The 25,011-nt window shown below is 38.5% G+C and overlaps 1 protein-coding gene across 3 annotated transcripts in view; it reads left to right on the forward strand.

Annotated features, from left to right (window-relative positions):
* Positions 1 to 24,399, forward strand: part of GPATCH2 (G-patch domain containing 2) — a 133,671-nt gene extending 109,272 nt beyond the window's left edge. Inside the window, exons 9-10 of one of the 3 annotated variants that reach the window (XM_015238630.3) lie at positions 13,005 to 13,093; positions 23,955 to 24,399. In XM_015238630.3, coding sequence (XP_015094116.2) covers positions 13,005 to 13,093; positions 23,955 to 24,175 — 310 coding nt within the window. In that variant the 3' untranslated portion in view covers positions 24,176 to 24,399. Of the gene's footprint in view, positions 1 to 4,272; positions 4,416 to 13,004; positions 13,094 to 23,954 lie in introns of those variants that run through there. The other 2 variants (XM_072948733.1, XM_031690123.2) reach the window with 2 other exon arrangements.
* The last annotated feature ends 612 nt before the right edge of the window (positions 24,400 to 25,011 follow it).

Consider the following 25,011-nt stretch of genomic DNA (forward strand, 5'->3'; position numbering starts at 1 on the left):
CCTTTCTGAGGACAATAAACCTCAGACAGGGATTTCTGTCATCCTTTTACATCAAGTTATAGTCCAGGGGTGTATACAGACTAGATGACATAGGCTTCATGGATAACTTAATTTAATTTCAGATTTGATCACTTACAAATCATGGAAAAATCTCACTAAGATGTGACAAACCTGTAATGACTTCAAATTGGCAGTCGTGAGAGTTGAAAAGATGCCTTTTCACTTATAATTCCAAGATAGTAAAAGCAGTTTTTAACAGTATTCTATTTTGGAAAATGTCATCATATGCAGAAATACAGAGAAAAACAAAACTCACTGTACGCATCAATGGGCTTAGGTAACTGTGTGTCCAGCCTTGTTTCATCTATATCCCTACCCCCAAGCCCGTCTATCGTATTATTTCAACTGAAATGTATCAGTATGTTTCTCTCAAAAACAACAGCCTCCTAAAAAAACCAAGTACTACTATCACATCTACTAAGAAAGCAGTAATTCTTCAATGTCTATGAATGTATGTATATGTGTGTGTTTCTATACAGTTGATACTCAGATGTCTACAGTCATTTCATGATCTTTTCTCTTACTCATTGTTTGAATTGGCATCCAAATGAGATCTGTTCAAGTTGGTTGGTATCTATCTCAAGTTCCCGTTGACTTATGAACTCTCCTCCCCCTTTGTTTTTTCCTTGAAATTTTTTGTTTGAAGAGGTCAAGTTGTTTGTCTTGTGCAGTTTCCTACGTCTGAGGAATGTTGCTGATTTTATCCACATGGTGTCATTTAACATATTCCTCTGTCCCTTGTGCTTTCTGCGATGGGCATTTCGATCTAGAGAACTGATTAGATTCAGATTCAGATTCAGTTTTGTTGTTTTGTTTGGGCAAAACTGTTTCAGAGGTGGTGGCCTGTACTTCCCCCCTTCCATGTCTCCTTCTGTGGTTTATCAGCCAGAAAGGTCATTGCCCAGATTCGTTCAATAAGGCTTACAGAATGGTGGTGTATTAATTCTGTCATTTCACTTTGGTTTATTAATTGGATTAATTCTGTTTAAAACTTAGCCTCTTCAAATACTTGATTACTCTGAGACACAGATCATGGAGGAAAAACAAGACAAATACTTGATCCTTTCTCTTCAGTTACCAGTTTTCAAAATTAATTGGTTCCTTATATTAAGCAGAGGTGACCAGCCCTAGTCCCCTTCCCCTGTTGGGGGTGGGAGGGGGGCAGTTTGCAGTCGGTCCTCTGCTCTGCACACTGCTGGAGTAAGCTAGGAACCTCCTTGCCCTTCTCATCCCTCTCTCATTCAGTTTGAAGTAAATCATTTCTCTGACGGTACCTTTAGGACAGTCCGCAAATTCATTCTGTTTTTCCTATACAGTTTTTATCTCTTTCCATTTTTTTTAGGTCCTTGTACTGTATGTACATTATCTGAACATATAGCCATCCAATACCGTACTGTCTCCTTAGTTGCAGTACTAGCCTTGGTTTTAGTCCAGTGCACTTAGTTTTAATTCTATAAATACATGTATTTGTAATGATCCCTATCAAGTGCACTCCAGCTGGGAACTCCAGTTGAACTGAATTAGGAGAATCCTGAAGTGCTCTTCCTCCTGATTATTGAACATTAGGGTTCATGGAGTCATCACAGTCCTCCTGGTGCCTTACCCAGCTATTACAGTGTATTTCACAGTCTAGTAAACGTTTACTAACAAATCTGAAAAAAATTTAATGTACATAATACTCATTCATCTGCCAAAAACTATTATAGAAGAAGAGGAACTGAAAGTAATCCTTCCACAAAGTTTCACTTAGTGAAATGCAAAATTGCGTAGAAAGGAAAACACCTTCCTATCAAGGTGCCCGCATGGACTTTAAAAGCTGGTTTACACGTACAAGCTTGATTTTGCAGATATTTATATCCGGAAGCCCAAGATACGGCCCAAATAAGTCTTCTGTTTCCATAAGTAAGCATTTATTTATTACAGAAATTGGAACTTCAATAAAAATATTATCATAAAACAAATTACTATAAAAACTCTGGCATGCCCTGTTAAATTTCATTCAATAGCTATTTAGTAAGTGCCTGAATTGGCAAGGCTTGTAAGAGCTAAGGGAAATTCACTTAAAAAAGTAAATCAGATGTGGACCCCACGGTCTTCAAGGAATATACAGTCTAGCTGGAGTATTAGTTCATATGCATACCTAGCTGTAGTTTATGGTGGAAAATACTATTTTCTCCAAGGAATGAGGGACTATTCTGGCAACGGCCATCAGAAAAGGCAGCATAAAGGAGGTGGCATTTTTAACTGCATCATAGATTCCCAGTTGAATTCCACCAATAAGCTATAATGAAACCTAAATTCAGTAAGTTTGTGTTAAACGATAATGCTACCTGACATGTTCCAACTCCTTACAACTTTCAGAAGTTTAAGACGTTCTGGCCCATTATTGAACTATCCAGTCCTCATTAGCCTCCATAAAGAGGTAAAAGTGGGAACCGCATTTTCCCTTGCTCTTCAATAGTCATACTCAGCAAATGTACGTTACAGCACATAGAATTATGGCATGACCCTAAGTCACCTCCCACCAAGCAAAGTGACGGGACACTTTACAGAAATCAGAGCTGAGCTCAGTCTTAAGCCTGTGTCTGCCAACCCAACCATGTGAGTCAATTGTAGACTCTGTTGAATGATCAAAACCTCTCAACTTCCAGAGCTTGGAAGTTGGATCTGTTGGAAATGGATCTATATTTGACTCCATCCCTTGATTAGAGCAGTAACTTTCTGACTATAGCTGTGATCAAATCAAGAATTATATTTACAAAACATTATGGACAGGCATTTCCCACTGAATTCAGTCATCAGATTAGTCGATACACTGATTAATTCAATCAAACAGGCAGCTTCATTCTTTTTTTTTTCTAGAGAATTTAAAATGATTGTGAATGGACAGATTTGTTGAATTTATTAGCACTTGATGCAGACAAAGAGAAATCATATCCTCCCACTGCTTCATATGTCCAGGCTCTCGCCGTACTGAATTGCTCACAGAGCCCCAGATACGGCCTCTCACATGGGCACCTCCAGGCATTTGTGCCTTTTCAGACATGTGCTCTCAGCTAGGGGCCTAGAATGCCTTACATGCTGGTTTGGAATTGAAATCATTTTCCCACATGATCGGTAGACTTTAACCCCTAGCAAATGAAAGCCATATCTTTTTTATTTCTCAATCCTGTTTTATGGCATAGGGCATGGTGTGCGTTACAGTTTCAGTAGGCGTTTATTAAATGGAGTATAATAAACTAAGTTGAATGAAGTAGTGTGATATGGGGGGGAATGATTCTTTTGAGGCAAGCATTCGTTGGTTCAAATATGAGCAATTTATTTTCTGTTTATGTGATCTTTGACAAGGAACGGTTTCTCTGGACCTCAGGTTCTTCAGACCTTGTAGTGGTTTTTGTAAGGCTTAAACAAAATAAAGTCTATGGAGATGTTTGGCATAATACCCATAATATAGCTGACACTCGGTAAGCTTGGATATTCCTGGTAATTCAGATAACAAATTCTAAGACTTAAGAAAATGACATGTATTCAAAACAATTTTTAAAATAATAAAATGTGATCTCTGCCCTGCCCTTCTAACTCCATCATTCCCTGAAGCTGGTGAAAGAAACTCAGCACTTACGTTCCAAAATGTTACTGCACGTAAAGCTTGGTTTAGAGTCAGAAATAGCCAATTGGAGAACACAGTAAAAAAAATCAGTTCAACAAACATATTCAGATATGCTGCACTGGATGAAGCAGAGGGGAAAATGAATAATACATGGACTTCACTCAAAAAGTTAAGAATATTAGAAATACCCGTAATTGTATTAATTATTTTATATGGCAACAATACCTAAGAAACATTTCATAGTGTCTGACCAGAGAGAGAATGTGGGATTATATCTGAATCTATAGTCTGATCTGATTGGTTTTATTTTTTTAATGTTAAGATGCAAGATGCTATCAGGATCAACAACCCAATTTTTAAATATAGACCCATACATACCTTCTTGCACTTAATGGAGATAGCCAAAAGAATTACGTTTATTTTTGGGTAATTAATCTCTCCTAAGGGTCAACACTAGCTTTACCATTTTTAAAGAAAATTCGAAGGAACTTACTGTTGAAACTCTATATACTAAGATTCAGATTCCAGAAATGTAGAGTTAATAGCTAGGAGTCAAGTAAATTAGATCAATATCAGTTTACTAAGTGCCTACTATTTCCTAGGTGCTATGGTGTGAAGAATAAAAGAATACTCCAAGATGCCTCAGAAATCTTAGAATCTGCTTGGAGAGACAATATCAAAATTTGAACTCAGGCGAAATGAATTTTCCTCAGTTTCCCCAAAGGGTGGCCTGCTCCTATCGCTGTGTGGATTTATTACACCGTATAGTAATGTCTTATTCATGTGTGTCTCCTGCGTTAGGCTCTGAGCCCCTTGATAGAAGGGGCTGCCTTGCTGTTCCTTGTTTAGTGTCTAGTAAAATGTGACTCATAGTCAAGTTTTGTTAATTGTTGAGTAAGTGTCTTTGAGTGAATTTAAAGAACAGTTTAAGAAAAGTGTTAACGATAAAAAAAATGCATGACTGACTGCCAAATGAAATGTTCAGGCAACATTTGTTACAGTAGTTTGATTTGTTTTAACTCAATAAACATTTATTGTGCTTCTAATCTATGATGGAGGCAAAACTCAGTGCTGCAAATTAGACTTGGTACTTGGCTTCAGGTTGTTTCCAGTGTATATTTTAAATGACAAGCCCCTCTAATCTGAAAGCAACTTGAGGTCATACAATCAGATAACTGTAATGACAGAGCTACCTTGCACAGATTGATGAGAAATATAAAGAAAAAGCACTTGGAAAGATAATGAGGTTAGGAAAGTTTAAAGAAGAGAAAGAACATTGTGATTAAAATGCACCGGAAGAACTTTGAAGGGAGAAAGGACAGGTTCTCAAAGATGGCGGAATTAGGACACATGGAAAGAAAGTTTTTTCAAGTGGGCAGGACACATTGCTCACGTGTTAGCCCTAAGACGTGGACTTGGTGACTAGCAGTTCCTTCAAACAAAATCTGAAGGAATTAAACAAACATGGAAAGCATGGTGTCAGTACCATGGAAGCTAAGATGTAATGGCAGTTCTCCCAAATAGAGTTTTAGAAACCTTCCTGAATAATTAGCTCTCTGAAAAGATTGTCTTTTCTCCAGATGTGAGAATTTCCTTATTCACATACATTCAGAACGTTCTAAAATCTACCTGAATTGCATAAAGCAACCGCCATCACCTTTCAGGTCCCATTTGTTTAGAATAATGAGGAGGTACAAAAAGAAGCAGCATTTAAATGAGCTGTTAGGGATATAGAAGTGTGTGTTTATTAACACAGAGAAGAATTGATATCATTAGAACAACAGAGCTCGGGGCTTTAGGTAAAGCATGGAACACATCGCAGGGATCAAGCAGGGCATCTCTGAAGTGGGAGGTGCCGATTGGTGGCCTAGAGAACACCTGTGGCAGTGGGCTGACCTCAGAAAGTCAGAGGGTTTCAGACTGGCAAGGCTCTCGTGGGTTTTTAGCGAGTTTTTGAAATGAAAATGAGTGTTTTATTCTTACGTGCTGTGACACATTTAAGGCAAGCAGAATCAAACACTAAGGAAAAATTTAACTTTCCTATTACCTAACCAAAAAACACCTACTTGTTGTTTAGAAATGGCCCTCATTTATACCCTTAATGGTAGCACATCGATAGTGTTCCGATGTAGTGAGCTTATACTGTCGTGTATTTATTTAGTCCTAACACACAGTAGGCGTTGTTCTGGCTGTATTATATATACCGTCACGTCCCCTGGACTGTGTGATCCTGGGTAGATCACTTTGCTTTTCTGTGCCCTGGGCTTTTTACCTGTAAGGTGGAGGTGATAGTACTAGTAAAATGAATAGCTGACAGTTGTCGATCCCTTACTTGGCGCAGGCACTGAGCCAGATGTTTTACACGAATGACCTTTAAATAAAATCTTCAGAAAAACCTTTGAGGTAAATACTGATCTAATCACAGTTGCTGCAGGTGAAGAAACTGAGATAAGGAGAGTTTAAGTAACATGCCGAAGGTTGGGAAAAATCCTTCTCAAACTTCAAGTATGGTGACAGGTTGGCTCTTTTGGAGAACTAGTTGGGAAAACAGACACGGCCGCGTCAGAGGCACAGAGGCTGTCAGGGAGTCGGGAGGGTCAGCCCTCAGAACCGCGGCTCCCTCTGACACCTCGGCGTCCGCAGCGTGAACGGTCCCACCATGCCTTTGACGATGAATGCCTCCGGCTGCCTAAACCGCTTACAGTTATCAATTCTGTTGTTCGCTGTCTTCCAGTTCATCTTGGTATCATTTGTACTTTTTATTGTCCCATGCTCATTGTGAAAATAAAGTCCAGTATAAGTGTGAGGCATGAAGAAGGAAATTCCCCCAAAATGCCATCACACTGGAGATGATCGTCACCAGGATTTTGGATTCAGTTTTTCCTTCAGAATTTAAAAAAAAAAAATTAGGAGGGGAAAGGTAATTAGGTTTACTTATTTACTTATTTTTCAAGGAGGTACAGGGAATTGAACCCAGGACCTGCTGTATGCTAAGCATAGGCTCTACCACTTGAGCTATACCCTCCCCCAGCCCCTGCCACCAGTATTTTGTGGCACAGTTTAACATCCCTTTCTCCAAACACCTATGCATGGTCATTGATCTGGAAATATTTAGGGTATTATAAAGAAAGTCAAGCCGGATAAGCAGAAGGAAGAGGGTAGCGTTTTAGAGGGAACATGTGATAAGTGCAGATACTTGGATGAGGCTTTTTTTTAACTTACATTATTAAATTCTATTGTTTGTGATGCTGTAAGTAGAAAAGGTGGCCTGTGTGTACAGAATGGTTTAAACATTCCATAGAAGCTCTAAGATAGATATTTTCTATTTTAGATTATGAATACTAATTTGGTGTAAATCTACAGAGTCTAGTATAATGTCTCTGTTAATGGTTCAGAATCAGATAAGAATCATGGACCCTTTTGCTAAAAACGTATGCCGACACACCCTTTGCAGGTGATTTCATGAGGTTCCTGGACCACCTGAAGTCTTCCCCCTTCTCCTCCATCTCTCTCCCTTGTTCAGCCACCACTGGCTCTGCTCTGAGGAGCCTAGAGAGTCCTCGGCTGGCGGGGCAGTGAGACCGGTGCCCGAGCTCCCCAGGAGCCTCCTGACCCCCAGCCGCCCCTCCCTCACACTCGCCAGGAGCTCCGGGAGGGAAGTGCTTCTTGTCGCACAGCCTGGCACAGAGGAAACGGAGTAAACATTACTTCCAGCAGCAGCCGCCTGTTACCTGTAACAGGATAGAGCAGATTAGGAAGAAGTAGGTCTGGACTTGAACTCCAATGAGATGGAAGAGGCACTGTCAGGACAGATCCATCTAAAGCTGTTGAGAGGGACTGCACACTGGCAGGCCGATCACTGTATCCAAGCGGGTGGGGCCTCAGACAGCAGGGAATGGGAGGCTAAAGGACGCAGAGTAAAGAACTGCCCCAGCAGGTAGGCAGTGCTCAGGCGTGGGGGCCGGCGGCAGCTGACGCTTGGACAAGGTCAGCCCGCAGCACTAGAGAGAGGCATTTTAGCATCTGGGGAAGTCCAGGCAGTGACCTAAATCTAAAAGAGCTCAGCTGTCAGAAGGTTTATGATGGGACAGGATACGTCCAGAATAGAGCAAGGGCCCAATGACCAGGACACAAGTACTGCATTCAGTGCACTGTGTTAAACGACCCCTTGGCTGAGGTCTGGACTGTTCCAGAGAGAGGGGAAATGGGCTTAAGACAGAATATGAAGTCCGATGACCAAAGCCATAGACAGAGAACGCACCAGAACCAAGAATCGGGCAGGGTGTGATCAACGATACCAAATGCAAAGGGTTCTTCATGCAGCAGAAGGGGCCTGGAAGGACACCACCATTGAAAACAATGGTAGTTAATGCGATCCTGGTAGTTAAGAAACATTTATGCTCAACGGGACTTGGTACTTAACATGCATTTCAGAAGGAGGGAGCTGGATCCTGGTGTTTTCACGTTCGGTTAATATGTTGAGACGTATTGACACCGAATATCGGGGGCACGGAGAGGGTAATCTGGATCTAGAAGGGGAGGCTCACGTAGGGCTGGATTTCCACCGACTGCTCCTCCAGTGACACCACAGACCCGCTTCATTTCTGTGCAGCTGATGCCCTGTCCAGGCTTATATTTTTCTAACTGACAGTGAGTGTTCTTGCCAAATGCCAGGGCCCATAGTCACATCTGTTTGTCTCCCCTCTGCAGCTTGTCTGAGGCTGCTTGGGAACACATTTTATCCAGGGGGCAGCTTTAACTAGGCCTAATTCTCTGAAAAGCCTCTGTTTGTAAATGCGCGCGTACAGGGAGGAGGCAAGTTCCTGTTTTCTTCTCTTTAATGTTATTGCGTTTGACACTGCCTGCTTCACCCTTGTCAGCCCGTGTCGGGAGCCCAGTTCTCAGGCGAGGTGGTAGGATTTTTTGTCTTTCTCTGTTTTGTTTTGCTTTGTTTTTTGGTTTTTTATTATTATCTTTTTTTTTAACTTTTTTCCCCCTAGATAAAATGCTCTGTTTCCTACCACCGCATCATTTAAAGATGATGGAATAAACCAAGCAAAGTCTGTTTCAAAAGCAGAACAAAATGATTTCATTTTGAGCTCTGCTTTCTATTTATATTTAAGGGGAAAATTCTCAGAATCAGTACATGGGAAGCGATGTTTCAAATCATAACTAAGTGACAATGCTTATCACTCCCTAAGGAAACAGCATTATTTCTTTATCCTCCCCAGTGAAAGATGCGTGTATATTTATCCCTGGTATTTTAAGGTGTCAGTAGTTATAAAGGGATCAGGTTTTGACTTTCTCTCCTTTTCTTCATCCAAGCACATGCTGTAACTGAAATAAGTAGACTGATAGCGTTATTGGTAGTTTCCTTACAGTTACCGAAGGATCTTAACAAGTTTTTAATAGCGTCGGGTCTGTTTCAGGACAGTGTAGTGTCGTTCTTCAGAACACCGCACCACACACACAAAAAAGAACAGAAAACCAAAATTGCCATCTCTCAGCTTGAATAATATTCCAAGTGTTCTGCTTTGCAAAGACCAGTGACTCATTTAGACCAAAGCACCTAGGCTGCCTTGGAGACATTCATTGATTTTAAATTAAAAAATAACTGCTCTGTTTTACATTAAGAGTGACAACTAAATAACAGAGTAGACCTTATTTAAGTTATTTGTAGCAACTCCACTGCACCTGTCTGAAGGGAAGGGGGGAGGACACTTAAATGAGGTAATCTTACTGATCAATAATCCAGATCTCTCGATGCGCTGTAGCAGATGGTCAATTCTTGATAGAATTACTGAAATACAGCTCGCTGTTTTTCTTACGGCTCGGGTCTTTGGGTTCAGGGTACTGACTTTATTAACTTTAACTTTATTCTCCTTGAACGTTTGTCTCTTTTTCCTTTAATGTAGCTATGTTTGGGAGGGGGAGGGAAGTTGAATAAAAACGTTATATTCTACTTGTTCTGTAAAGGTAGCCAGAAGGGAGTTTTCAGCCCTGCAGATGAGAAAAAGGTTTAGAAGGAGGAGTTGTTCTTGGATTTTGTTTTTCACCATCTTTGTAAACAGGCCTTCCTCATAAATTTTAATAGCATACAAAATTAATAAAGTTTTAAAGGCAATATTGACTTGGGAGAGTGACTTTTCAAGCAGTGAGAAGCCTCCGGTTTCATACGACTAGTACAAAGATGATGTAGAAACCAGCCATGTTAATTAATAGTCATCACTGGGCAGCTCCTATGTGTTGGACCCTCAAATACTTCTAATTATTTCCAAAAAGGAACTTCTTAAGAAGGATGCTCCTGGCTACCTTTTTTTAAAGCTTAGTTTGAACTTTAAATAAATCTAAAAGTAATAAAGACTGGCTTAGTTTTTAAAATAATCCAGAGTTAGGACTTTTCACTGACTGCCTTCTCACCCCTGCCCACCTCCTCACTCAGATATGTTAACACAGAGCAGTTTCATTGCGTGGCATTTTTGTATTATTCCTAATTATAATAGTGAAAAATAAACTGGGAGGAACTGTGTGTCTGGACTGTTCACAAACCTAGTTACCCTCTCAACACCAGCTCATCTGCATCCCATGAATCTGCCCAACTTTAGTCTGCTAAATGACCTTGAATGCCTCCACATCAGATATGAACTCCAAATCCTTCATGGGGCGTATGTGGTCCAGCCCCAGTGTTCTTCTTCCATCATATTATACAGTTCTTTCTGTAAACAGTGCTTCCCAGACATCCTGAACTACTCAAAAGTCTTTGAACGGAACAAACTCTATCATTTAGAAATACTTTCAGCAACAGATATAGAAAACCTGACCAGCAGTGGCTTAATCTAAGAATATAGATTATGTTATAACAAGAGGATCAGAAGCAGATAGTCCGTGGATTGGTTTTCACAGCTCGACGCCAGAAGAGCCACACTGCAGAATTCAGATTCCTACCTCATTCCCCTTTTCAGAATGTTACCTTCCCCTCCTCCTCAGCTAGTTCTGGTATCTGAGCCTGTCTGGCAGATGCTCTGGCGGAGGTAAACTACTCCAGCCTTTTCCTAGGGGGAGGTTTCAAGAGGGATCAGAGATATTAAAGGATAATTTTGTACCAAAGGGTAAAGTCGTGTCTCTTTTACTTATGTAAAATGAATGTGTGTGTGAGATTTTATTTAACTCATTGATTAATGAGGGAACCAGGCAGATGTTATAATGGGTTCAAAGAAGCACAAATGTATATGGAGTAAAAGATATTGAATGAATGTGCAGGTGGATGCAAACTGGGTTTTCCATAGAAGGGAGGATCCTCCTTCCTCAGGACAGAATCCATTTGGATTACAATAGACAATTATTCCCACTGCTTTCAGATCTCTGTAAGAATTGTCAGATAGCTCCCGTAGAAGCAGAATCAGGTGACTAAGGAGCCATACTCTAGAAGTATGATTTTCCATGGAAGCACAGATTTTTCCCTACAAAGAAAAATGGTATATTCAATAAACATGTTTAGGATTGTTATAAGGACGGAATTATGTAATCTCTAGTAATAGATTATAAAGTTCATGGTGCCGGCCATTACCACTGCTGTCCCTGATTATTTCATGTACTTACGACTTAATCTCCCCATTTGGACTTAAAACTCTTCCAGTAATAAAAATTGAAGATTCCATTTCCTTTGTATCTGCCGTCTCCTTTTTCCTACTCTCCTCATTTGCACCATCACTGTGGGGTCTCATGCTTAATCAGTAGTAGATACTAGTAAGTGCTTGCTGAATAAGTGAATTTATTAATTTTTATAAAAAAGATGTGTTTTATAAAAAGGATGAGATTTAATTTTTTTTTTAATTTCTATGTAGTTTTTTAGAAAAATCGATGTGTAACCATTTATGTTTTCTTGGCATTATAAACCAAGACTGCACCTCAAAATCCAATAAAAATGTTATAGTCATGCATGTTAATAAACATTTTGACATAGATATGTGTACGTATTTGTGCAAAGTTAGTCATTTATTGAATGAACTAATTTTTTAAATATTTTAATAATAATAAAGATTTATTCTGTAAAAGAGAAACAGTATGCACTCAATACAAAGAGAAGAGAACTAGACAAAACTCGTTTGCTTTTACCAATGTTGATAGATTTTCACAGTATATTTCTTTGGTTATATATACTTCTTGGATTAGCCAGATCATTAATTTTACTTTACTTTGTACATTATAGAAAGAATCTATATTTAAAGTAATTTTACTACCCAGCTCCAATTTTTTATTATATTTAAACACCTAAGTATAAGTGTGTAAGTATATATTTTGAGTTTTACTTGAATTAATTTTTTCTTTTAAATTTTTCTCTAATAATCTTATTGTTCTGAAATTGGGTTCTATAAAACTTCAGGATATTACCAAACATCTCCATGAATTACTAAAAAAATAATGCTTTCTAATAAACATGCTTTGTTTATTTCTGCTTCGTGATCCCGGGGCACTATCCCAACCCCATCTCAGGGATTATGATCCAGGCAATGAAGACAACAGTCTTCTATAGCTTGAAAAATTTGAAGATTTTTAAATCTCTTCCATCTTCTTCAGTTTGTCTTGATTTCCAGTTGACCCATTTCTAATTTTTCCAGAACTCTTAAATTTCAGGGTCCATGATTAGACAGAACAATCCAATTCTGACTAGCTTCAAAATTAGCAGATCTGCTTCTCAGTTCTTATACATCATGTCTTTGAAATGTTATCCTATATCATGTTGCCCCGTTTAGTATCAGTAGAGCAGCATTAATGCAGTCAAATTATGTTTCCTCACCTAGCTAATACATAATTAACTAAAGAGTTCTAATCATGTGAATTATAAGGAAGAACATCACTATTTCCTTCTATTTTTAAATGTTCCGAGAGAATTCACTGCCGCGTAATATCCTGAAAGAAATTGATCATACTTTTCCTGTAATATATGTTGTTCTGACAGTAAAGCATTAGTAACCAATTGATACCTAGCAACAATATTGTGATCTCTTTAGATAATTAATCTTAGCTATTTTCCTGTCAGAAGCAACAGTGCTTGATTTTATGTTGAGCCAGAAAGATTGCCAGTTTTGAAAATTAAAAAGCATTCCTTTTATATTATTCATTCCAGTAACAATTTATGATGGCACATTTAGCTGCTGAACGCTTGTCAACAAACGTAATTATGTTTCGATATAAACAAGATTGGTGGTTTTACTATGCCGCTCCATCTTTGTTGAGAATGTTTTGATTTAGGTTCAGATTATACAAGCTGTGTATTTATGTGTCATTTTTTTCCCCTCCTTTGTTAATAGTTTTTTCTGATAATTACTTGTAGGCAAACAAGCATGCACTTAGGATCCCTATGCACAGGAGATATCAAACGGAGAAGAAAAGCTGCACCTTTGCCTGGACCTACTACCACAGGTAAAAGACAAGGGCTCGGGGCAGAGCACACCTACAAAGTTCATAAAGCATCCAGAGTAAAATGCGGATAATCCTTAATCACTTGCACTGAGGACGAGGCACAGTGCCAAGAAACTAAAAAAGCAGATCATCTGCCTTCGGTGTCTGGATGTGTTGTATGTTCCTTGTGTAGGTTTTTCAGGCAGCAATCACAAAAGTATCTCCTACACACCTGCCCAAATGCAAGACTTTGTATAGGTCTTAAAGGATACAAAAACCTCAAAGGTGGTGTTTTTGGCCTCAAGAAAGTTACAGACTTGTTGGGAAAACAAGGCATAAGTAGATGAAAAGGTAAATCACCCCAGAAGAGACAAATACTAAAGAATTCGAAAGTACTGAAGCAGCCTCAAAACCCAAGGCCCATGTTGTAGCAGGCGGCCACCTGGCCATGAATGTGGCCATCTGATTTCCAGTCCCAGGTGTGCAGCAATCTGAGATCCATCTTTCCTGACTTAGACAGGTTAGCATTAGACTAAAAAAATTTGCATCATTTCCACCTCAAAAGCCACATCATTCTAATAGCATGTCATTCTACTGAGCATGGTCCAGGGAAAACCACAAGTGCTGAGCACAGAGAGGTCGTTATACCAGAGGGGACAGGAAGCCTTCCTACAGTTGGTAATGAATGATATGAATAAGATTAGCATGCATTGCAAAATCTCATGCAGGAGCAGTGTTGTAAGGGAGGTAGAAATAAAAACCTGTGATTGGATGGAGCCAACTGGGCATTAAAATGTAGACACCCAAATAGGAATAAACAACAATTAACTGTAATGGGTTTGTGATGCCGCAAACTATGAGCAAATGTTTTCTGTGTAGATACTTGATCAGTTACAATGTTGCTATTATAACATTGGCTTATTGCCTGGGATCCTTAACCATTCAAATTTATAAATGGTCTCTCTTAACTTCATTTGGGAAATGTTTTATAGAAAGAGTGATTTTTTTTCCATGATTAATTATAGAATAGGAAAATAAGATTCATATCAACGGGAGAGTAAGCAGTGAGAAGGGAAGGAAATACAGAGAGATACAGATATATGTAGATACATAGGTATTTCTTGACATGATGATTTCAAAGGAAATAAAAGATGTGAAGCTTAAATTCTCTATTTAGGAGACCTATCCCTAATAGTTCAGCACTGGAAAAATTAAAGAATAACTTAAAATTGGAGCACCCATAATACAGTTGCTCCATCCACATAAAGTGCTACATTATGAAATTCTGCGTGTAGTTGTAAATGTAACATCTGATCTTCATCCTCAACTTTGTTGAATTTTCAGAATTTGGAAGTAGGAAACACCTGTGTGCAGAATGTGTTTGTATTTATGTAGAATAATATTTACCACTTAATAGCGTACCTGCTGTGTACCAGAACTTTATTATTTGATTTTATCTTTGCAGCAACTTGATAACATAGGTGTTATTATCACCACTTTGCCCACAAAATGAAGTTCGGAGTGTTAGGTTCTTCTTAGCTACCCAAGAGGATATAATGATTAAAGGCCAAAGGGAGGATTCAAGCCGACAGCTGCATGACTCCTAAACCCATGTTCTTTTCATGACAACATACTTATGGCCTTTCTGTAAGAATATATATGTAAAGACCATCTTATTCCATATGTTTTATGCAATCATATATATGGATATAGACTATTATGCAGTTTATATAATTTGTTTATATTTATACAGACTATTATATATCTTAAGTGCCTTAGAAGATGTATCTAAATTTGCTGTGCAGAAATACAGAACATGCATCAGAGGACTTCAAATATATCTCTTCTTACAGGAACATAGAGCCACTTTTAGATCGAATACATGTCATAAGTTCTTCAATTTAAATCTTTCACAAGGCAAGTGTAGGACTCTTTAATATTCCCATTCCGGTTGAATGGTCCCCTGAATTCTCTTATCTTTCAATGATTCAAACACTGGTGGCAGAAATAGTACAAGAACAATCTTGGGAATGTGACTGAAGTGCCTCAGAGCCAGCAATAAGGAAGAGAGAGTGTCCGGGTCAGGTCCGAACACTCTGCACATATGTGAAGTGAGGAGGAAAATGCCTAATGGTTGGGGAGAGGATAATATAATTATTTCTACAAGGTGATTTCGATGTTACAACTCAGTAGCATCAGAGGAAGTCATTTATACGGAATGTGGGTATAAACATTAAACTTTAGCCTAAAACATTCATAATCTCACGGCAGCGTATTCCGGCTGGGATATTTCAGAACTGTTGTGCTTCCCATAAGACTCAAGATTTTGATTATATTACTGGACTTTTTACTTAAAAGGATATAATTCATAGAAATTTAATGCATTTTTGTAATTACTCAAATAGTATTGGAGTAGGAGACTTATATTACTCATTTTCCGCGCATTTTTTTAAATCCGCACATAACTGTTCCTCTCAGAGAGGAAGAGAATGAGGTTATTTAAAAGTCCTCAGTTTTAAAGAGTATCTTCTAAAACTAATGAACTCTAAGGTGAAGATTATCATCCAAATACAAGACTCAAGTCAGAAATGCTTTTGCATAAATAAACTTTGATAATGAGGTTATGAATCCTAGATCATCTTGTCTCTGAAAATTACGGTTTTCAAATTCTGGAATATAGTCAGTCACATAACAAAGAGTCTTATATTTGCAAGCTTCTGAACTTGAGTTAGCCTGTAGAATTAAAGAAACTATTCTGGCTATTTTAGAGGCCCTTGCAGGCTTCCTTAAAAAACACACATTAAATTAAAATATATTTTCACAGTTCCTTCTACCTTTAGTCAGCATTCAGTCTAAGCTGGAAAAACACAGGAGAAGGTAACACTCTCATTTGCAGTCGGGAATAAGAGTTAAAAGGCTGACAGCTTGAATGTTGTTTAACGATCCCTTCTGATTTATATGTGAAATATTATGTGGTCAAACAGCAGGTTTTGAACAAGATTTGGCAAAAATTGTCAGGAAACTATACTTAGGCACTTTAACACCCCAAACTGGGTTTATACAACAATTCAAGATGCTAAAGATAAACACTTCTGTATTGTATTTATAATAAATAATATTGTATAAAAGATTTAAAGCCCCCTGTGAAATTAATAACCCCAAATCTGATCATCTTTACCTGCTGGTGTATTGAAAATTTTACTCGCCCTGTTGTAACAATAACGTCAAAGCACAATTTGAGTCCCTTTTAAGGCTGTAGAGTAGCCAGCAGTGTTATCGGTTGAACATTTATTAATTGTGGCAGGAACACCGAATTTATTTCAGTGCTTTAGCTTATTTACTGCTCTTTCACCTTTGTATTTTGTATTGACACAGTAAAATGAATATTGATAAGGTTAGGTATTGATTTTTAAATGTATGGCTTGTTCTCTGCCTCATTCAAAGTCACATACCAAAAGATAGTGGATGTCTCAGTAGCAAAGGCTGTAGACTTACTATTATAAAACCAAGAACTGTTGAAGCAATAAGGTTTGCCAGGAGAATGCATTTTATAGTTTGAAAAATGTCATCTGTAAAGGTGAAGAAAAGCAGTGAGCAAAAATAGGAGGAATATTATCAACACATTTTTTAAAGGCCGTCAGCAATGTTGGTTATGGTCTTGTGTTTTTGGTAGAAGTCATAGCTTATTGAGGATTTGATAGTAAAAAGATTTAAATATGTTTATTGAGATATTGTGGCTACCACATTTTTTAAAAAATATTTTGTCCACTATGTAGTAATAAATTCATTGTTACCCACAGTTAGTATTTGCTGTTGCTATTTTGCTTTCATTGAAATATTTTCATAGGGAAAATATGCATCATAACTAGTGGACCATTTTTCTCTACATTTTAAATTATGCAGAGAGATGCCGACTGAAGGTCAGTATTTCGGTATATACATTGCTCCAGGGTCACTGTGCCTTCATGACGTGTAAGTTCTTGGCAAGAGGTTGCATTACAGCTTTCTGTGACTTTTCTGTTCTTTCCTCTGCTTCCTACTAATATTTCAATAATAAAATAATCTTTAGGAATATATAAAGTAATAAAGGCAGGTTGCAAATTATAACAGGTGAAGATTTTTAAAAGGTGCTTTTTTAATTGAAGTTTAATTAATTTACAATGTTGTGTTAGTTTCTGGTGGGTATATAGCATAGTGATTCAGTTATACATATATATTTATTTTTTTCACATTCTTTTTCATTATAGGTTATTATAAGATATTGAACGTAGTTCTCTGTGCTGTACAGTAGGACCTTATTGCTCATCTATTTTATATATAGTCGTGTGGCTAATCCAGAATTCCTAATTTATCCCTCTCCCTCTTCCCCTTTGGCAACCATAAGTTTGTTTTCTATGCCTATGTGTCTCTTTCTGTTTTATAAATAAGTTTATGTATATCTTTTTTTAATTTAGATTCCACATGTAAGTGATATCATATACTTGTCTTTCTCTGTTTTACTTAGTTCACTTAGCATAATGCCCACTTAGTCCTTCCATGTTGCTGCAAATAGCAAAGTTTTGTACTTTTTTATGGCTGAGTAGTATTCCTGTGTGTGTGTGTGTGTGTGTGTGTGTGTGTGTGTGTGTATGTGTGTTTATACACACCACATCTTCTTTATCCAGTCATCTGTCAGTGGACATTTAGCTTGCTTCCACGTCTTGGCTATTTAAATAGTGCTGCTATGAACATTGGGGTGCATGTATCTTTTTAAATTAAAGTTTTCTTAGGATATATGCCCAGGAGTAGGATTGCTGGATCCTATGGTAATTCTATTTTTAGTTTTTTAAGTAATCACCATACTGTTCTCCATAGTGGCTGCACCAAATTACATTCCCACCAATAGTGTAGGAGGGTTCCCTTTTCTCCGCACCCTCTCCAGCATTTATTGTTTGTGGACTTTTGAATGACGGCCATTCTGACTGGTGTGAGGTGATACTTCACTGTAGTTTTGATTTGCATTTCTCTGATAATTAGTGATATTGAGCATCTTTTCATATGCCTGTTGGCCATCTGTATGTGTTCTTTGGAGAAATATCTATTTAGGTCTTCTGCCCATTTTTTGATTGGGTTGTTTGTTTTTTGTTACTGAGTTGTATGAACTGTTTATACAGTTAAAAATTAAGCCCTGGTCAGTCACATTGTTTGCAAATATTTTCTCCCAGTTCATAGGTTGTCTTTTTGTTTTGTTTATGGTTTCCTTTGCTGTACCGAAGCTTGTAAGTTAGATTAGGCCCCATTTGTTTATTTTTGCTTTTATTTCAATTGCCTTGGGAGACTGGAAAAGGTGAACTTTTAATTAAAAGTCATACTGAGCATCATTAGGAGATATTTGGGGTACCCAGGCTCCTTTTCAAGGTGCTGTATCTCTTCATTTGTCCAAATCTATCTTATCAATAATTACATTTTTATTTTCTTTTATTGCTGGATTTCTTTGACCACTATAGGTTTTCTTATCTCTTCCAGGATTTTAAAACAGGCAGTTTTTTTGGAGGGGGGGGTGGCTTATTGTTATTAATTTTGAAACCAAACTATATCCAAACATATCAAAAGCCTAGGTAATATATATCTCTCCCCCTTTTGGATCACCAGACTACCTTTCAGTTATGTGTCTCAGAGTTGTCAATAGCCCTCCATTGCCATATGGTACAAGAAACACTTAGACAGAGGATAAGCACACATATTAGATAGAAAATGATTGCTATTCCAACTATTTTTATATTTATAATCTTTTATGACTAAACAGTTTGAAAATACTCCTGGAAATGCTTAATAAAAATACTCCTGGACATTTCATCTAAAGAGAAAAAGACTCTCTCTTTAGATGCGTAGTTGTGACTACAGGAAAGAAAGAGAGAAATGGTCCTAAGCAGCCCCCATGCCTATTCCAGCCTCAGAAACCTTGAGGCAGGTTGGTTTGTGCCCTCGCAGAAGGAGAACCAAGCCAGGGAGCTGGGTGTAAGGCTCCTTATCAATCCAGAACCTCTGAAAAGCTCTACCTTCAGAACAGGGCATGCTAGAAACAAAACTCACCCACAAACACAGGGAAATAAAAAATCGGGTATCTATCTGGTCTCCAAGTAGAAAGCTCTCTGAAGATTTGTAACCAAGAGCCTACCCTCATGTGAGTTTCTGGTTTGAAATTACACTGAGCCAAAAATGATCATAAAAACTGGTCTCTGAAGCACATGCGGAACCACTCTAGTGGGGCCTGCCTTCAACCCCAAGCCTCAAGAATCAAGTGAAACCTACAGAAGATGACCTCACAAATCAAAACTGAAAGAATTAGTTATAAAAACAGATGCAGAAACAAAAGGGAATAACTGGAAAAAGGAAAGACACGTATGGTAAAGAACCAAGTAGAATTTTGAGATTATTTTATTTATTATGAAAAATCTTGAAAATGATAAACTCACTGGACGAGTTGAAGAGCGTATTAGATACAGCCAAAAAAAATCAGAGAATTTTAAGAGTGATCTGAAGAAACTACCTGAAAGAAGCACAAAGGGATAAAAATATGGGAAATACAAGAGAATAACCAAGGTGCTTGGAGGAGCATGAAGTTCAATACACATCTGATAAATCTTCCAGAAAAAGTAGGAAGAATAGGGAGATATCCTATTGCAGGAGAATGGAGACAGAATTCAGTGATAATGACAGAATTTTTACAACTGAAGATAAACTCGAATCTTCATACTCAAAAACCAGAAGTCTTTATGGGGAAATAGTAAATATAAATAAAGTCATACTATCGTAAAACTTCAGAACACCAAAGACGAAGAGAAGAACTTAAGAGCAGCTTACTCACTATGTGGTACCAGTCAAGTACTTCATCTCTCTGAGGCTCATTACAATTCCTCCCTTGCACAGTTGTTAATAAGGAATTTAGATGGTGAAATGTCAGATGCCTAACAAGTAAACCACATGCCAGGTACGTGGTAGGTAAACCATGAAGGGTCTTGTTTATATTATAGCAAAGAAACATCCCTGTGTGCCTTCAGAACCAATGCAGTTTTAAGACTTGTTTTCGTTTTTTGAAAACACTATTCTTTGATCCATAATCATTCCAGAAGAAATATATTTCTGTATAACCAAAACATCAGTTAATAAAAACACTCCCTTCTCCAAACATGTCAATACAGACCATGTCTTTCATTCTCAACTATGCAAAGTTTTTAATCACTTTGGAAGAAAAAAAACTAATTTTACATTTCATTGTTTAGAAAGAAAAATATATGGTATCACTCATATGTGGAATCTAGAAAAGAAAAAAGAAAGAGGACACTAATGAACTCATCTACAAAACAGAAACAGACTCACAGACATAGTACACAATTTTACAGTTACCGGGGGAAGGGGATAAATTTGGGAGTCTGAGATTTGCAAATGTTAGCCACTATATGTAAAGATAGATTTTAAAAACTTTCTTCTGTATAGCACAGGGAACTATATTCAATATCTTATAATAACCTTTAATGAAAAAGAATATGAAAACGAATATATGTATGTATATGCATGACTGGGACATTGGGCTGTACACCAGAAGTTGACACATTGCAACTGACTATACTTCAATTTTAAAAAAAAGAAAAGAAAAAAAATAAGTGCCTTGTATTTTTAAGCAGTTAACTGTTTGAACTGATTTGAACAGAATTCACATGAAAAACATCTGCAATTTTGCAGAGTGTAAAATGGTCTGAATTAGGCTTTTCCATATTAAAAAATGAAACAGTTAAAACATTTGACAGAGTAGTACCACCTACCACTTGCTCACGTCTCAAACTGTGCTCAATGCTGTTTCTTAACAGCAAAGGTCCACGTCCCTAAATTAGTTACTGAGAACAGAGGACAGTATTGCAACTTGCAATTTTAATGACATCACAAACAATAACAGCAGGAGCCCTGCTCTTCAGCTGGCTGGCAGAGTGATGGGGAGAGAGGACGGGAAGAAAGACGGAGCACAGACCATGAAAAGCCTTCTGAATACGGGGTCGGGCCTGAAGCGAGTGCCCTCGCTGAAGCAGCATGTGTCACCTCCCCTTCCATTGGCTGTTTATCCAACATCAATACAACACTTTAGGAGCCAAATTACTAAACAAGCTGCCAATTAGGCCTGCAGTCAGCTGGATAGATTAGCAGCTAAGAGAGGCCGATACAAGATTTTCATCTCTTGAGCCAATTACGCAAGTGAATTACCATCCACAATACTCTTTGGAAGATTTGAGGGGGAAAGGACTGACTCAGCTGTAACAGAGACAAGAGACCCAGTACAAAGGGGGCCGGGAGCGGGAGCTGGCAGAAGGGTTAGCAGGCTACGGATTGCTAAAATTGCCCGAGCAGGAGGAGAGCCTCCTAGGAAAGGACTTAAAGGATTTAGCACTGCCAGGAGCCAAAGAAAAGGAAATTATGGTTGTTGGATGCTGTGCTGAGACTGAGTTGTTCCACTCCCATGTCTTAATCTCATAAAAGAAGGATGAGAGACCAACAGTAGATCTCACTCTAGAGTCATTTTCCATGAAAAATGATGTATCTGGTTTTTTTTTTTTTTAAGTTGTATAGAAAAGCCATTGTTTTTTGTTTGTTTCGGGAATCCGTGTTTCTGTGGGGAAAGATTTAGCATTTGAGAAATTAAATATTCTTTTTTTTATTTTAAAGATAATGCTTTGTTTTATTTCATTTTTATCAAGAAAAGAAATGAAACCAGCATTAAAAAGAAAGAGAATGAAGTCTTTTCTCCCTATCTGAAAACCAAGCATGGGAGGACTAGGGTACCCACGTCCGGGCCACCATGCTTGAAACACCAGCATTTTTAAATTATAATAGTGAGTCAGTTATTTGCTCTTCACTTCAAAACCGAGAATTGACCACAGTTTAGCAGTTTTCACGGCGATGTTTTAAATTGGCCTTATATTTTTTTTCTTAACTATTAAACATATTTTAAACCTGAGCATTTGTGTATCAAAAATATGATTAAGCAGATGTGCAGGCTAAAGCAGCATTAAGGCCTCTGATCTGATCTTAGCTTATAGATGGAATTAAATTAATTCATGGCAATCGCTAAAAAATTAGGGACAGAAGGCAAAATGCTAGTACACCATTTAACCTGACATACCTGATCAGCAGCTGTTCTGAAAAAAATCATATGCCTTGGTGGTCTGCCTTTGTTGTCACCATTATCATAATTCTAAAATAAAAACTCAAATCGCTGTTTTGTTACTATACTAAACAAAAAGCTTCTCTTTGTTTTGTTTTATTTGGTAAGAGGATGATTTTTTATATTTTATATGTATTTATATGCATATTTTATAGTTAAATATATATATAAAATCTTCATATAGGTGTATTTTGCCTTTGTCAGGAAGGAGGCAACTAATGTTAGTCAAGAACTTTTCTTTGATACCAGCCATTCAAGCAGTTCGCAGTTGAAGGTTTTCTCTATTACATGTGAAGATACTTGTTTCAGTGAGCCAAGAGCCAGTGTGACAAATCCAAAACCACCTCATTATTGCGGCAACCCACTTCTCACGCCCTGTAATGAAGTTAGCAGATGGCAGCAGTGTACTCTATTCTCGGTCTTAAAATGCACCTAAAATGGAGAATATCAAAATGTTCAAGAAAGGTCTTTCAAAAATCAGTTGAAGATTGCTCCGTAGTTTCAGTTATAAAACTCTTCAGTTTTAGCTATAAACTCATCAGTTCAGTTGTAAAACTCGTCCTTAGCACTTTGCAGGTATAAGATTCTCTAAGTTAGAATCATGAGGAACAACCCACTTGCCGTTCCCCAGAAGGACAGATGAAACCTAGTGTAACTTCAAGCTTGACATTTCTTTTATTATTTATTATCATTTTATTTTTCACTGTGAAAGACTTAACACCAGAGAATACGTGGAAATGTGTAGGTGCTGTCCTCTGTAGTCCCGTAGGTAATATTTATGTTACTGTTATTGGTGTTCAAGGATCCTTCTGGTGCCTCATATCACCATCCTAAACGCAGTCTTAGAGGAGTAGGACCAAGAGTCCCCATCCTGGGGGGTGGAGGTGGGGGGGGTCGAAAGTGCTGTCACAGTCCCAAATCAGGGATGGATGATGATGGGAAGGAGGTGGAGGGAGGATGTGGGTTGAGATCAGAGAGACATCTAACTCAAGCCTTTGAGAGTAGTGAGTGATTTTGTGAACAACTGCCCATTTCAACCCTCAGACCGTCTCGGAAAACACAGCCCACATTTCAGAGCAGAAATACACTGGGCCCAGGACTGAGATGGTGTGCCGCAGGCCTCTGGAAAGTGGGCCACCTGTCTCCCTGGAGGCCTGGGGAGGGAATGGCTGGAAGACACTAGCCCTATAAGTTCGTGGCCTCCGAGTCCTACAGCGGCCTTTTTGGGAGGCCCTGGTAGAGGAGACTCTACTGAATATCTTCTCACTAAGACAAAGGTTGTTTTAAGATAACTTTACCCCTTTTCTTCCCACACAGCCTCTCCTGTTAGGTTGTTTGGTCATCACTTCCTTAATTACCAAGGAAGAGTAACCACAAGAAATGATCCGGTAACTGAGTTTTGATTGCTTTGTATCACGCCTGTCTTACAGACGAGAAGACAGCAGCCCGAAGAGGGCAGATCACTTAATCAGCTCCTGAGTGGTAGAGTGAGACTCTGACCACGACCCTCTTTCCATTGATCCCTCTGCTGCACCAAGCCGCTCATCCAAAGATGAATAAACAGCCCTCCCGGGCACCTTGCTTGAAAGAGAAACTTAGGAAAATGTGGTTTTCTTAGCCTAAGAGTATCTTCACCTGAGTTCATACTAATGGTTTGTTTTTTTTCTTTTGGTCACTTTGTAATTTCAGGATTAGTAGGAGAAAACGCCCAGCCAATCCTCGAAACCAACATTGGAAACCGAATGCTGCAGAACATGGGCTGGACACCGGGGTCAGGCCTCGGCCGAGACGGCAAGGGGCTCGCTGAGCCGATTCAAGCCGTGCAGAGGCCCAAAGGGCTAGGACTCGGATTTCCTCTACCAAAAAGCACTCCCGCCACCACTGCCCCCAGTTCAGGAAAATCCGCCTAAGCGGAGAAGCACAGGAGAGATGTTTTACAAGTCTGATTTGCTACACGCATCTACCCCATTGTTCTCAGATCGCAACGTAGCTTCTGTGTTCGAAGCAGAAATCTGCCACCGCCTCGCCCCTGTCGCTCTAGCTTCCTCGCCGCGCCGAGTCCTGCCACAGTGATAGAAATGGGATTTCATCACAGGTCATGGTGCTAAAGTAAAAGCCTTTCTTTACCTTTTCACATTTTTCAGTGATTCCAGCTCCTAGGTATGAAGAACAGCTCGTTTCTCTTATTTATTTTGATCTCATACATCAGTAATGTCTAAAGCTTTAGCGTGATTCACTTGTGTGTGTGTGTGTGTGTGTGTGTGTGTGTGTGTGTGTGTGTGCGCGTGCGTGCGCGCGCATGTGGTACCCGAGCTCATCCAGAGGTTTCTGAAATGGGATCAGCCAGAAAGGGTTGTGTCTCACGTCATCCCCGTCTGTTGTAACCGTAGACACCTATCACCACAGCAGTGAAGTCCCAAGCAAATCTTTGTTTGAGAGGCTGGTCAATTTCATATTCCCTGAAATTGGCTTTTTTTGTTAAGGTGTCACCCGGGCGTCTTCAGTCCTCAGACAGTGGAGTATGAAGTTCACAGCTGACAAACAGCAATTAATGTTGCCCTCTGACATTTTGACAAAAATAAACCTCATCATTGTGATCACCAGAGTGCCCTCAACAATTACTTTAATGCAGATTTTATCAATTTTACCTCATTTAAAACATAAAATAATTATTGAAAGAAAAGAAGTGTATTTTTTAAATTCACCATGACTGAACAGTAAATTCTGTTCATCCAAACTTACTTCT

This window comes from Vicugna pacos, chromosome 23 (assembly GCF_048564905.1).
Source record: "Vicugna pacos chromosome 23, VicPac4, whole genome shotgun sequence".
NCBI lineage: Eukaryota > Metazoa > Chordata > Mammalia > Artiodactyla > Camelidae > Vicugna > Vicugna pacos.